The 13956-nt window shown below is 39.6% G+C and overlaps 3 protein-coding genes across 3 annotated transcripts in view; all 3 read right to left on the minus strand.

Moving 5' to 3' along the window:
* Window positions 1-10484, minus strand: part of sptb (spectrin, beta, erythrocytic) — a 29641-nt gene extending 19157 nt beyond the window's left edge. Inside the window, exons 1-2 of the mRNA XM_079459255.1 lie at window positions 10260-10484; window positions 6242-6476 (exon numbers count right to left, since the gene is read on the minus strand). Of these exons, the coding sequence (XP_079315381.1) occupies window positions 6242-6398 (157 nt within the window). The 5' untranslated portion in view covers window positions 6399-6476; window positions 10260-10484. The remainder of the gene's footprint in view (window positions 1-6241; window positions 6477-10259) is intronic.
* Window positions 2180-2833, minus strand: LOC306895383 (uncharacterized protein; the record flags this gene model as incomplete). Its single annotated transcript, XM_079458606.1, has 1 exon — window positions 2180-2833. One exon carries the CDS (start codon window positions 2831-2833, stop codon window positions 2180-2182), a length of 654 nt encoding a protein of 217 aa, XP_079314732.1.
* A 1061-nt stretch (window positions 10485-11545) lies between the features above and the next one.
* stard9 (StAR-related lipid transfer (START) domain containing 9) overlaps window positions 11546-13956 on the minus strand; it is a 35232-nt gene continuing 32821 nt past the window's right edge. The window contains exons 30-32 of the mRNA XM_079459332.1: window positions 13214-13293; window positions 12840-12998; window positions 11546-12753 (exon numbers count right to left, since the gene is read on the minus strand). Coding sequence (XP_079315458.1) covers window positions 12652-12753; window positions 12840-12998; window positions 13214-13293 — 341 coding nt within the window. The 3' untranslated portion in view covers window positions 11546-12651. The remainder of the gene's footprint in view (window positions 12754-12839; window positions 12999-13213; window positions 13294-13956) is intronic.

The raw sequence follows: 13956 nt of genomic DNA on the forward strand, positions 1-13956 counted from the left end.
ACATCTCCAATATCCTCTCTAACTTACCGAGTAGCTCTGTGAAATATTCATATTGATGGATTTTCCCTGTACAGAAGAAATCTGTGTTTTTCTCATAGTCAGCCTTTACTGGATGTGACCTGCAGTTTCACTCACTAAGTCACTGTTTGAAGGGCTCTGGACCTACAGAGTTATGTGCTCGTGACTACATACTTATACAGCACTGAACAGTGTGGTTAAACTTACAGAGACCCCAACAAAGAAATTAAGTTCAATGTTCGTAGAAGGTTATGATGACAGGATAAAAAAAGAAAGATGGAGAATCCTTTGTATAAGACTTTCAGGTTACATTTCACATAATGTATTTATGTAGAAAACCAAAAAATGAATAATAGTCATAATGGACTGATTTTAAACATGACTTTAGCTGGGTTTTATATATATATATATATATATATATATATGTATATGTATATAGGTAGGGTCATTTTTAAATAGCCCTAGTGCTCACTGCTAGAGCAGACGACGAGTACATGTGTACTTCTGCATAGTCTTTTGACTTTCACCAGATCTGCTTGTTATGTCACGATGTAAGGAATACCAGACCTCTCCACTCAAGTGAGACTTACTATCTTAACAGCTGTTTATGGGCTCTATGTATTCACATCACAAATGTAAGCCAATCTTTTGTAAACTCGCAGTGTACCGTCTCTAAGCTTGCCGTGTATACCCAATCCGTGTCTACATAAAGTCAGTCACCAATAACCTCGTGTTTTATGGTCCTCTTGACCATGTGTTTATCTTTCGATGTTTCTCCATCTCACTTGTATTACTGTGCAGAAAGGCTGGATGTGAAATTGCCACGCCCACTTATCTACATAACAGTATAGACAATTTTAGCGGCAACAACATAAACAAACATTATGTGGCCCAAACTGTAGACCTGGTAGACCTACTTAAAAAAGTAGAATAGTTTTAATTTAATTTATATAAATTAAATTAAATACACATCAAATACATTGTTAGATTACTAGTATGGCTGTCAACGTTAACGCGTTAATGCATGCGATTCACTTTTTTCAGATTAACACGTTAAAATATTTCACGCAATTAATGCAGCATCTGTTTATTTTGTCATCCTTTGTTTGAGTTGCATTACACTCACGCTCTTATTCATGTAAAGGCCTTTAAACCATCTAAGAGCATTTTGAAACAGTTGCTTTGACCCGTTCAGTGTAGATACACAGCTTCTAGCTGTGCTGTGGGATGCGGTGCAACACGACAGCGGCCCCATTTGGAGTATAACGTCACGGTCTAAAGGCTGCGTCAGTGAATCTCTGTCAGACATGCAGAATGAAACATAAATTTTATGTGCGATTAATCGTGATTAATCACAGAAAGTTTTTGTATTAATCCGATTTTTTTTATGGATTGACAGCTCTAATAACTAGCTACTAGCTAGACCGAAGTTAACTTCGGGCCAGGCATGTGCGTCAGATAAAACCGTCTATAGATTGAATAGACAAATCTGTAGCAGGTGACATCTCATGATTAAATACAGTATGTGCATTAATACTGTATACATTGATGGCAGTAATGAAAAGATCATTTCTCTGTTCTTTTAAAGCACCGAAGAACTCTCGGGAAAAGAAAGAAAGGACAGTCTTACGTAAATGAACAGTGAGCTTCGCTAAAAATAAACAGAGCTGCAAGAAGAGAATAAGTAAGGTGACTTAAGACTATGCTGAATACAACAAATAATGGAGAAAGACAAAAAACAGTTTTCCTGGAAAAGCACAAATAGCCAAAGAAGGGAAGTGGATGACGGTAAGCCAGCCACTGTACAGATCACTTCATCACTAAGCAAAGAATTATAGGAAGACCTGTTTTTTGAGCGGTAGTCATTAAATATTTAGTGTAAATTATACGTGGCTAGTTGACACATACATGTGTCCTATGGTGTGATCTAGCAAACAAACTGTTAATACTATATTAATTTATATCATGAATGTACTGTATGTATACTGTAGCATAATCGATATCTTCATTGTTAGTAATTCTTCTACATTTTTGCTGCCACACCATAAGACACACGTATGGTTTATTTGTCAACTATCCACATAAAGCATAACTAATGAAATGAATAAAAACTACACATAAACTACACATTAACACACTTCCTCAGATTTTGCATCAGCAACTAGCAAACGCAAACACACAGATTCCCTTCCAAAAAGCCCACTAATTCCATAATTCCCCTGTGGCAGGGTGGAGAGGTATGCCAGGAAAGACTGCCCTCTGCCTCTATGAGGGCAGGATGAAAACACTTTTCCAGGACGCTACCTTGTAGTTGTCTAAAGCGCCCATCCAGTATGGTATTATTGAAGCAGATGTTAGAAGTGCTGTAGCTCAGCCATCGTGCCCGTCTCATGCCCCGGGATGGGGACAGGGGGCATGAGGGTGAAGATCGCGGAGGTGAGGGGCGATGGCCCTTCGGGGGGCAGGAGGAAGAGGAGGATGACGTCGAGGAGACCGGAGTGCGAGTAATTGGTGCTACTTTCGATGGGACGCCTGGTAAAGTGCCGTTTCTTTCCGGATGCTCTGTAATGTTGGGTTTCGCACCTCTCCTGCTCTGCGCCCTGTACACCGGCGGGGTACTTCGGCTCCGGCTGCTTGGGGCATTGCTCCTGGTGGAGGCTTCTTTCACCGTGCTGTACTGTCGGCCGCTGACCTCCCGGGTGACTGGAGTAGGTCGGACGGTAATGGTCTCTCTGCTGGTCTTCAGGCTGAGTTTGACCTCCCTCAGCCGGGTCTGGCTCACGGGCATCGCACGTAACAGACACGGGCTACTCATTCTTAACATGCGCAGCAGGGAAAGAACGAGATGACTCCTCTTCCCTCCGTCTGTCTCAGAGTACTCTCGCCTGCCCGCCCTCCCTCTCTTCCTCTCTCACTTTCTCACTACTCACTTAGCAGTGATGATGTTGTGCCTCTCCCAGGCAGCACATGGAGTGCTTTTCAGTGCCCCAGCCATGTATATACTGTAATATTTATTTTTTTCCTGACCGTCCCACAACACACGGACACAAGCTCAGCTACAATATGATCAGATGGGCATGTGTCTCACTGCTGTGTATCTGTGTTACAGAAACAATGCAAAGTCTGTGCGTAAGGGTGTGCATAAGCGTCTTTTTTATGCATATTACAAACATATTAATAATTGTGTACTCAAAGTGTACTTAGTATACTCAAAGGGATATGCGTCTATTTAAAAGCGGTAAATCAGTGGTGAGGGAAAGAAACCACTTCTCTCTCTCTCTCTCTCTCTCTCATTTTCTCTCTCTCTCCCTGTTTTAACTCTCTTTAATTGCATTACAGAAAAAGCAGCGCACAGATACAACACATCACACCAACCCTGGCTCAGCAACATGCACTTGACTTAAAGAGACAGGCCGTCGCAAAACAGAGACATGCCCAGCTCAAAACACCAAACAGATATAATTAAAATACCAAACCAACTCCGTGGAAACAGGATTGTCATCTGTAGAGACTACTAAACCAAACATCACTCTTAATATAGTATTAAATAATCTAGTTTATATACAGCCGTGAAACTAAAACGTGTTAAATCCGAAAACAGTTTTTCTGAATTTACTGTTTATAATTTTGTCTTTAGGTAATATTATACATTTTGTTTCATTCTCTAAAATACTAACTAGTATTTCTCTCAAATTTCAAATAAATACTGTAGAAAACTAGAGAAACAGGTCAAAATAACAGAAAAGATGTTCTGTAATTTTTCAGACCTCAAATACTGCAAAGAAAATAAGTTCATATTCACTTTTATGTAAAACAAAATACATGTACAAACAATATTTGTATTATTGAAGCAGACGTGTTTGTTATTTGAGACTTGTTGAATTGGCCGAATCTCAGACAGTTTCTGCATATCTCATGTTAATCTTAAGTACTTACAGAATAGTATCGCACCCTCCAAATATCCGCAGAGTCTTTAGTTTGACCACATTTATAAGACAGATACAGCTGTACGTTTATTTTTCGAAAACATACGACGCGTGTGGGGGCGGAACTAAAGCACATGCGCACACATTGCCAAGAAAACCCAGGTCTGTGATGCCCTTAGATGTCCGGGGCTACACGTGCGCCACAATGGCCGGATCAGAGTGTGCCTACCTGCGCGGCAAGAGGCCCTGGAACAAATTACAAAGCTGCACTTTGCGAAACGTGATGCTCTCTCCTGCAAACATTTAAAAGTGACATGTGCGCATGCTCCTTCTCCCGCTCTCCATGGTTGATCCATGGGCGTGCCGCGTGCTTTTCCAGGAGAATTGTCCAATAAGGGACTAAGAACAGTTGTTACGCAACGATTTTTCATGTTTAAAAAAAACGAACACTGGGGGAGTGTATCGAGCACAGAAATACTACGTCACACGTCCAACTCGTTTTTTGACAAGTTGACCATGTTAAGCATGAAAAGACGTTTAACATTGTAAAGAAGTCAGAATGCATGACACACCGTTGCACCACCACTTTAAGACTTGCTGTGTGATTTATTGAACTACATTGAAAGGACTTTTATTTCCAGTCGATTTTTTTATTTTGGGCATCCTAGTAACAGAGGTGCATTCCTTGCTGCACAACCACCATAGTACAATGTATTGTTGGGAAATGAGCGATATAGCCTGTTAAAATCATGCAAATCTGGTAGACTGGGACTGCACAGTCCTGTGTTAATAATAATAACATCACTCAATCCAATTTTATACAATAGCTTCAAAATAATGAAAATAACTACTTTAAATAGAAACAACCCTTATTGTCAAAGCACTATTATGCTAAGACTTTACATTAGCACTTATGCATGTTATTGTTGCACACACATAGTTTTCTATGTATTATCTTTTAGGTTAATATAGATGTGATCAAATAGTGTGATTATTTTAAGGAATTTGCAGCATCATACATTTTCATTTTACTGTGAGATGGAAAATGTACTTGTCCTAAACCTTAGTTTGTATTAGATGACTGACCCTGGTCAATAGCACAAAGACTATTCTATTGGAGGTAGAGGTTGTCTCTGGATGCGAAAGAAATCAGTGCAGATCTATGTTATGCATTCTGTTGCAAAAGCAGGCCGTTTTATTAAGTGCAATTCATTCTTTTCTTCCGCTTATCTGTGTGTTGAAGAACACACCTCTATTTTATAATTCTGAGCTCTGTTATTTTTCTCAATGATCAGCATGTTACACGAAAATTCACAAGTGTTTTCTGCAGAGCATCATATCAGGCAGCAACATGCAACGGCTCCGTGTTATTTTTGGGGCAACTTGTTTGACGTGCACCATCCGAACACGGTGCGCGTTTCATTGATTTCAAACACGTACGATAGTTTACAATGCAGAAGCGGTGTGGTGTCTTTTGCCTGTCAAATTAGCGCTGTGAATGCACTTTATACTCCTTTCATGCGTACTCTGAACTTACCACAAGGTAGACGATGAAGCAGATGTAACGTTTCTTCTATTGATACCTCTGCCTGAATGGATGTTTTTGTCTGCACGCAGGTTAAATTTGCAATAAGCGGGAGCTTCAATGAGTCCCCGCACGTGCACAGCTTAAAGACAACATTGGTTGTAATATTAACATTTTTAACAAAAGTTGCCTGTAGGTACCCCGTAATTAGCAGACCCCTTGCAGTTCCACACAGGACCCCCTAGGGGATCCGCGGGGAAGCAACCTCGGTCGAAAATGAGTTTATGATGTTAAATTGGGAATGTCATTTTAGGATATTTTTTAGCACAATATCATCACTTATTGAGATTAGTATTTATACTGTAAACACATACATTGAAAGTACTTGAAATGTGCTGGAATTTGTCTGTGTAAAAGGTGTACGAACCCTACCCCTGGAATACTTGGAAGAGCTAAGATTGCTATTTAAAACCAGTCTCTGAGAGTCCTCACAGGTGTGCCAGTTATGACAAGCTATTGCAGCCATCCCAGAGATCTAAGCTATGGGCACATACGGGCGGGGCAGCTGTCCAGCTCAGTCACACAGAAGAATGTTGAATATGTGTAAATGATCCTGGCTAGTCGGGGACAGGAGAGCATTGGGAGAATCGGATAGGTTTCAGCTGCTTGTATACATATATGAGTGTGTGTACTTTATGCATGTGCACATTTGTAGGCCTCTGTATATATAAGAAAAAGCAACATATGTTCAGTTTTATGTCACATGACCCACCTGCAAGTGCTTTAATGCGAGAGCGCTCGAAGAGTCTGGCCGAGCTGTTGTCATTGTCGAGTTCTTCATCACATAGTTCAAAGCGGGTGTTGATGCGGCTGTATTGCTGAGTGATTTCAGCGTTGTCGAAGTCTGTGGTGGAGTTCATAGTCGCCATAGAGATGCCGGGCAATGAGGGTTGGGACACCTCGGCACGCCACAAATGTAAGACTGTGGAATGTCAGAGATGGATGATCTGAAACATAAGAAAGTAACAAGAAGATATTAACTGAGTATTTAACGGTCTCTCACATCAGTAGAAATATTTTTCCTCGTCACTATGTATTTTTCATAATCAACAGGACATTGTGATTTATTTTTGTATGTGTAACCGGGAGGCCATCGGTCTGGCATCATGTTTTGTGATGTCACATACAAGCCAGACAGATAACCCTGTACATACTGTGACCCCAAAGGTATAGGGACACTAAAGGGATATTTCACCCAAACGTATTAATTCTGTCTACATTGTTTCGTCCCCATGCCGTTATGAAGACGATATTTTGAGAAATGTCTCAGTGGTTTTGTGGCCATAAAATGGAAGCCAATGGGGGTCAATATTGTTTGGTCACAAACGTTATTTAAAATGTATTTTTTGTGTTCTGAAGAAGAAAGTAAGTCATACAGATCTGGAATGACATGAAAGAGTGTAAATGATAAAAAAATTTTGGGTGAACGATCCCTTTAACGGATTCCTTGACTACCATTGAAGGAAACATTACTTTATTTATTTTTTGTTCTGTTGTGCACAAAAGAAGATTTTTGGAAGAATGTAGGACAGCAAACAGTTCTGGGGCACTTCTGACTACCATGGATCTTTCTCACAAGCCTATGATGACGCATTCAACGGTCATCAGCAACCAAAAATGTATGTGCGTTTATAACACTGTACGTTGTATTATATTACCTTTGCATCAAATTAACAAAGAAATAGGTCACGCTAATGCAAAGGTGTTTCTTTTATAGCGTCTATGGAAGTCACTTGAAATTTGACATCATTCTGTTGAAAGTATTGTAAAACACTATCGTTCAGATTTTCTTCTGCTATTTGAGCAAATGAGAATGAATAAAAATATATTTGTTGTAGTCTCCCATTCACTCCTATAGAAGTTTACCCAACTATGACAACTTTCGCTGCTGAGACACGTAAAAGGGTCAATTTTTCCTACCAATGGGGTCCCTGAACTGTTTGGTTACAAGCATTTGTCCAAATATCTTTCTCTGCGTTCAACCAAACTAAGAAATCTATACAGGTTTGGAACAACTAGAGAGGAAATAATTCATGAAAGAATTTTCATTTTTGGGTGAACAATCCCTTTAAGGCCCATTTAATACAGCCTGATCTCTCAAGAATTCATAAGTATTTTAAACGTGTAACAAAAATAAGTTGATAAAATGGATCTAATCTAATGACATCCAAAACTTTGCAGACTGACTGCATGAAAACCTTGTTTAATAGATAAACTGCTTTGCTTATCATTGATGTGCTTTTGAAACCATAAATGTCCACATTTTGAGGAAATAAAAAAAACACTCTACTTTTTAAATGATTGAATAGTCTACGGTGTTGTCAAAGTTGACAAGCAGTTCTTAAACTTTTTACTGGTTAGATATTTGCTAAACCCAGGGACAAACATAAAAGATGAATAATAATAATGATTTATGGTCAAACATTGAAATCACAAAGTATAGAGATATGAGGTTTCAAAGGGACAGCAGCCTCTTTGCCCTCTCGCATACACTTTGCCAAAGGCCGCCATTTTCCGCACATGTTCTCTAACCGTCACTCTTAATGAGGGTGTGTTTTTGCGCATGCTGCTGTGGAATGGCGGGTGAAGGTTAGCCGCTCAGATAGTTCTATCTTTGTGAGGCATGTTGCTCGTGTGTAGTCTTATCGCCCCCAAAGGGGGGCTGGGCAACCCCCCTGAAAGAGAGAATGTGAAGCACCCTTCACTAATTTTCCTACTTCGTCACACACTACGTGATCGCAGACATTTGTTTGCGTAAATAAATCTTCCACAGCGTAAAAAAAAGCAAACGCTTTCGGCTGCTTCACATCAGCAGTGAACTGCTTCAACAGCCACCGACAACCCAACGCTTCGGCTCTATTAAATATCAGGGCCATTAGAGAGCACTGCACCAAATTAATTATAGCTCCTGTAATCTTGCTATTTGTAGTGGCTCATAATAAGGGTCATTGTACATGTACAGTGGGACAGTAAAGCTGTCATTTGTTTAAAAAAACATTATTAAGATAATCTCCTGTGTAGGACTACATCTATGGCATCAACGTCAGGGTAAAGAGAGATAAGAGAGAGACTATGGAAGAGTAGAGAATCTAACAGGTGTCTGGGAGAAGAGGGGGGTAGGATGGTCATTTTCTCTCTGTCTCTCTCTCTATCAGGCCGGTGCAGAGGGATGTTATCAAAGAACCATTCTCCACCCACCAGTGAGAAAACCCTTATCATCAGAGGCCCAACTTTTTTGCTCTCTCTCTCTCTGTGTGGTGCCTCTGTCTCACAGTTTAGAATGAAAAATGTGCCATCCGAACCATAAAAAGCACAGAAATGAGCCAGACTTTTTAAAGATTGTATTACAAATCTTATTTTTGCATTGTGGCGTAAACTACTCCTTTCAAAACGAACCATTCCGCACACAGAGTCCGAATTATTCAACAACATCCTATTTTATTAAAACAACCATTATAATAAGTTTAAATTGTGAATGTCATATAAAATAGTAGTTTCTGACTGTAGATAGACAGTGTATTGCGTAACTAACAAAATATATCACAATTACTGCCATCATCGTGTCAGCGTGTTTACAAATTCTGTCACCAAAGCTGGTAGGGTCGGGTGGCTATCTACTGTCCAGGAAACAGGACCATCGGGGCATTTCTCACATGTGTCAGGGGAACGGCCAGACTAAGGTGTGGTAGTTCATGATCCACCATGTGTGCCATGCCGGAACAGCTGGCGCTCTGGCACCAGAGAGGGTTCTGTGTATTCAAACGCGTGTGAGAAAGTTCGCAATAACTGTTCCACCGAGCCTTAAGATTCAACGATTACACACCATACAGAACGATTACATACCATACTTCACAATTCCTTCCTAAAGCGGTCCGGTCAATCACATCTCTCACAACCTTCAAAAAACCACTTCTTCTGTGAATACTTGACAGACAAATGAAAGAAAGCTTAATGTACACCAACCCTCTCTCTTTCTCTGAACAGGTAGTGGTCTAGCTTTTGTTGGAACTAGTAATTTGTATTAGCACCTAATGTACTATTGCTCTTTTATGACATATCGCTTGTTGCTCCCCGAACTCTTTGTAAGTCGCTTTGGATAAAAGCGTCTGCTAAATGACTAAATGTAAATGTAAGAACTACAGTATTATGAAAGTTTTTGGTAGATGTTTTCCCACCATGGACAGTTCTCCTTATAAGGTGAGGTGTTGTTATTTCAAATGACCAGTGGTTTTCTTTCACTACTAGAGTAAAACTGCTTTGCCTTGTTTATTCAATGGAGGGGACAGAGGAACCAGGGGCCATTTTTATCACGAATAAAGTCACGGATTAGATTGAGCATGCAAGAGAATTCAAGGGAACGCTATGGGGATGATACTTATAAAAAAGTTTCATCTTCCGTCCTACACGACAAAGGTTCTGCGGATCACATACTATCCTGTTTGACAAAAGGCATTTTTATCCTCGTTTTTAAGTAACGTTACACTTTCTCTGAGCGCCTTTTGACCCTGCACTTGCATTCATTTGAACGCATTCAACAGGTCGCTGGACCTCAGGTAACACTGTAACACGTTGACAAAAACAATAAAGGTTCGTGTGTTTTTAAATATGACTTTGTAATCCACAAAAACACTCATTTAAAACAAAGAAACAGCGAAAGAGACACTTCAGCCGACCGAATTCCGTTGTACATAACACCCCGAAGCCAAGAGAAATGCGTCACAAACACTTACCTGTGCTACTGAAGAAAATAGTACACTTCTCCGACGATGTCTTTATAGTAAAAGTCCGTTATTTGAAGGCTATGACGGCAATCCCATGAGAGGCGCTGATGTCTAGGTCAGGGTGGGGGAGAAGTGCTGAAGGGGCAGGAACCGAGCGAAGGGTCGCCGCTCATTCTCATCATCCCACCCAACGTGTTAAAAATAAAGCGCAGAAGCGAAGCGCTGCCCGAGCGCAGGGGACGCGCATTCTTGACAAGAGTCACTGACTTTAAATGGCGCGCCCCCGCCCTTCTACCGCAAGGTCACGGGTCCGGCAGAAACATAGAAGTGCTGGACAAACATCACACTTTGATGCTAATCGATCATTGAGAAACTGAGACGCTAATTTATCCTCGTTTAAATTAGCGACGTAGTGGTCAGTTCGATTTATGTATTGTTACTTTCTGTGTAAATCATCAAGTTGTTAAAGTTGGCTGAGTAAGCAGCTCACTTTTCTACATTTACATTTATTCATTTAGCAGACGCTTTTATCCAAAGCGACTTACAGATGAGGAAACAATGGAAGCAAGTATAACAACATAGGTAACAAAATACACAAGTGCATCAAAACTAGTCTTTTAAAGCCTAGCACAGTATACAAAGCAGAATAGTGAGGTTAGTATTTTTTTTTGCCTAAGAAAGAATTTCTGGTATTTTTCGTGTGTTGCTTGAAATCTCACACTAGTTTTGAGCATGGCGCCAGTTTATGAATGCATCTATAAATCGACAGTAATACAATACAAAAGCGAATCTATCAGATACACCGAGCAAGCACACCTGTGTAGGGCTACTGTAAAACAGTGAAGCGCCCTCACGTGGCTAAAGTTGTTTTGACATCTGAACATCTCGGGTGAAGCTGTGCACTCAGACTTGGCGAATTGCATATCAATCATACAAATAAATATCATATAAATATAATGTGCAAGCTCAAATACAAATCTGTTTCGATCAGATTCATAATTGACACCCTGTTCTAGAATGTTTTCATGACAATCGTTTGTTTTTTGTTCAGTCTTAGATGTGTTGGTTTAATCAAAGTTATATAAATAAGTATTAGATAACCAGCTAGAATAAAATAAAAGTGTTATAGTCTTCCAGATTTCCAATCTATTCTAATGCGTTACGCTGTTTTATTGTTATATCAATCACACACAGTCCAGACAGGTGTTCATAATGGTAAAAATGACAAAAATAAATGTTAGACCTGTTATTAAAGCTTTCTTATGTATAACATTATAATAATGAGTGAAAAAATTGTATGGAAACCTCAAATATTTTAATAAAAATATGTTCTGGTACATAAATAAATGTAATAAAAAGCAATGAAGAAACAGTAACAGTCAACAAAATATATCAAACAATAAATAATTTTACATTTAGATACATTTACAGTATATCAAAAACGAATCTGATTATAGATAAAAATACAGTTCCTTCATTCTGTCTTTTTAGTGGCAAACATTATACAGTTCTTGAGCAAAGGCTCTCTTGCTTACAAAGTCATAATGTAATGACATCAATGCAAATCCAAACATACAGCATCTTTAAGCTGTATGAATAGAGCTACTGTGGGAATCATATTGACAAAATTCTGTATTTTGGTAGACTACATTAAAGCAGGTAGACTACATTAAATATGAAAACAGTTTTTGCATACAGATATTTCAAACATAAAAAACACTGAACGTATGAATGACAATGATAGTATTGCAGTCGAATGGTCCCAGCTTACCTAATATAGAATTGTCATGTCTATGTAAGTGATTACACACAAATTGCACAAAACAAGGAACAATTCGCTAGTGATGCTACAAACCAACGTGTCAATTACAGAAAAAGGAATTAGACATGTGCTGTGCCTGTGTATAAAAGCACTGTACTGCATATTATAGATTTATAAACAGTCAAAAGATTCTACAGCTAGTGTCAAGTTCAAGTTTTCTGAAATTAGCACAAGGCAATGCTAAGCATTAAAGAAATACTGTAATAGAAGGGAGTATTTTTATGTAAATATCCCTTCCTTTAATAAGCAGAGCTTTGCATAGTGTATATGAAAAAGTGATCAAATAATGATATGTACTTAAATTGAGAAATAGCTTTTGGGTTACAACTGATCAATCTAAATAATAATATTTTGGCACAGTAGGGTGAAACCCGGATACCTAATAACAACTTCAAAACAATGTTTTTTTACCAAAGTGGCAAATAAATTCTTACACAATAAACGGGTAATAAAATTATCAGTGCTATGTAAAAAATAATCAAGTCATGTACAAAAAAATGAAGTGCATGTTTAGCAAAACGTTCATGGTTTTAGGTGTAAGTGCTTGTGTAACCTGATTTCATAATGACATGTTACATGTCACAAAGAGAAGAAAGAATCAAGGTCTGCTATGACAGTTGCTTGTTTCCTAGACACTGTATTCAGCAGTCTGGGAGCTAAGGACGGGGTTCCCAAATCAACCTACAGATAAAGATAGATGATGAAGAAAATCTGGAATTAATTTCAAGTCATTTCAAGTCATAGACTTGAACGAGGTTCAAGCTTACCTGAAGCAAGTAGATGACAGTAACAATTTCTTGACCATTACGCTGACTGGGTTGAAAGATCCATGCGCTGGGGAGCATCTCTCCACGTACAGTATCCACGCTGGGACGTGGTAGTGTCTCCTCAAATACAGACTGCATTGCCAACACCCACAAATCATCCTAAGGAAAGAAGATTGAATAAAATGAGGGTGTGACATCACATGAGCAGCTAATGGTTTGTTGGGTAAAAAGCTGCATGATTGAAATGACACATTTTGCATGTGTAACATATAACGCCTTTACATTGCAAGCAAAATATATTTCATGCAAATCTCTAAACGTATAAAGTGTTTTTTGGATGAAGTCAGTCACAAAGAGAAGAGTACACAGAATACCTGTTTAGATTCTGTACTAAGGCAGCAGAAGTCCCGGGGCAGTTTAAGCTGGCAATTGGATGTGTCCATCAGCAGGTAGACTACAGAAAGAGACAGAAATGGATACACAGATATAAATTAAATTTGATAAATGCAAGTTAACAATAGTTCCCTTTCTGTCTGTCTCTCAACGTCGTGTTGAGACAGAATGGGGTTTGAACTTGAAAACCTCATCTCTGATTGTACTTTTAAAAGGCCAATGAATGGCATGGCATGCCAGTCTCCACCTGTGCATACGGGTATAAAAGGAAGATCTATGAGATGGATCCTACGACGCAGAGCAGCAGACTCATCCTCTTGTGTTCGAATTCCCCAGGGCGTTTTGGTAACGGACCAAGGTGTCACGTGTTGTCAGACATGTCTCGCCTCTGCTCCCTTGGATGCCACATATCCATGCCACGCTCACTTGTGACACACTCAGCTGGATGTTGTGACGCGGCACAGCATCGTGGTGTTTCGTGTAGGTACCCCACACTGTTTCCTCCATCAGGGAACAGAGGTTACAGTTGGACGTAGAGGTTAACCAAGACGTTCCCTTTCTGATCATCTCTCGACGTTGTGTCCTTCATGCCACAATGCTTCGCCGTCAGCTGTAGCGACCGGGAGATGCCTCTCATGTGAATGAATGGGCACGCCATCTTCCTTTTATACCTGTATGCACAGGGCAGAGACTGGCATGCCATGCCATTCGCCAACGTTCATTG

This window comes from Barbatula barbatula (assembly GCF_947034865.1).
Source record: "Barbatula barbatula genome assembly, chromosome: 6".
Lineage (NCBI taxonomy): Eukaryota > Metazoa > Chordata > Actinopteri > Cypriniformes > Nemacheilidae > Barbatula > Barbatula barbatula.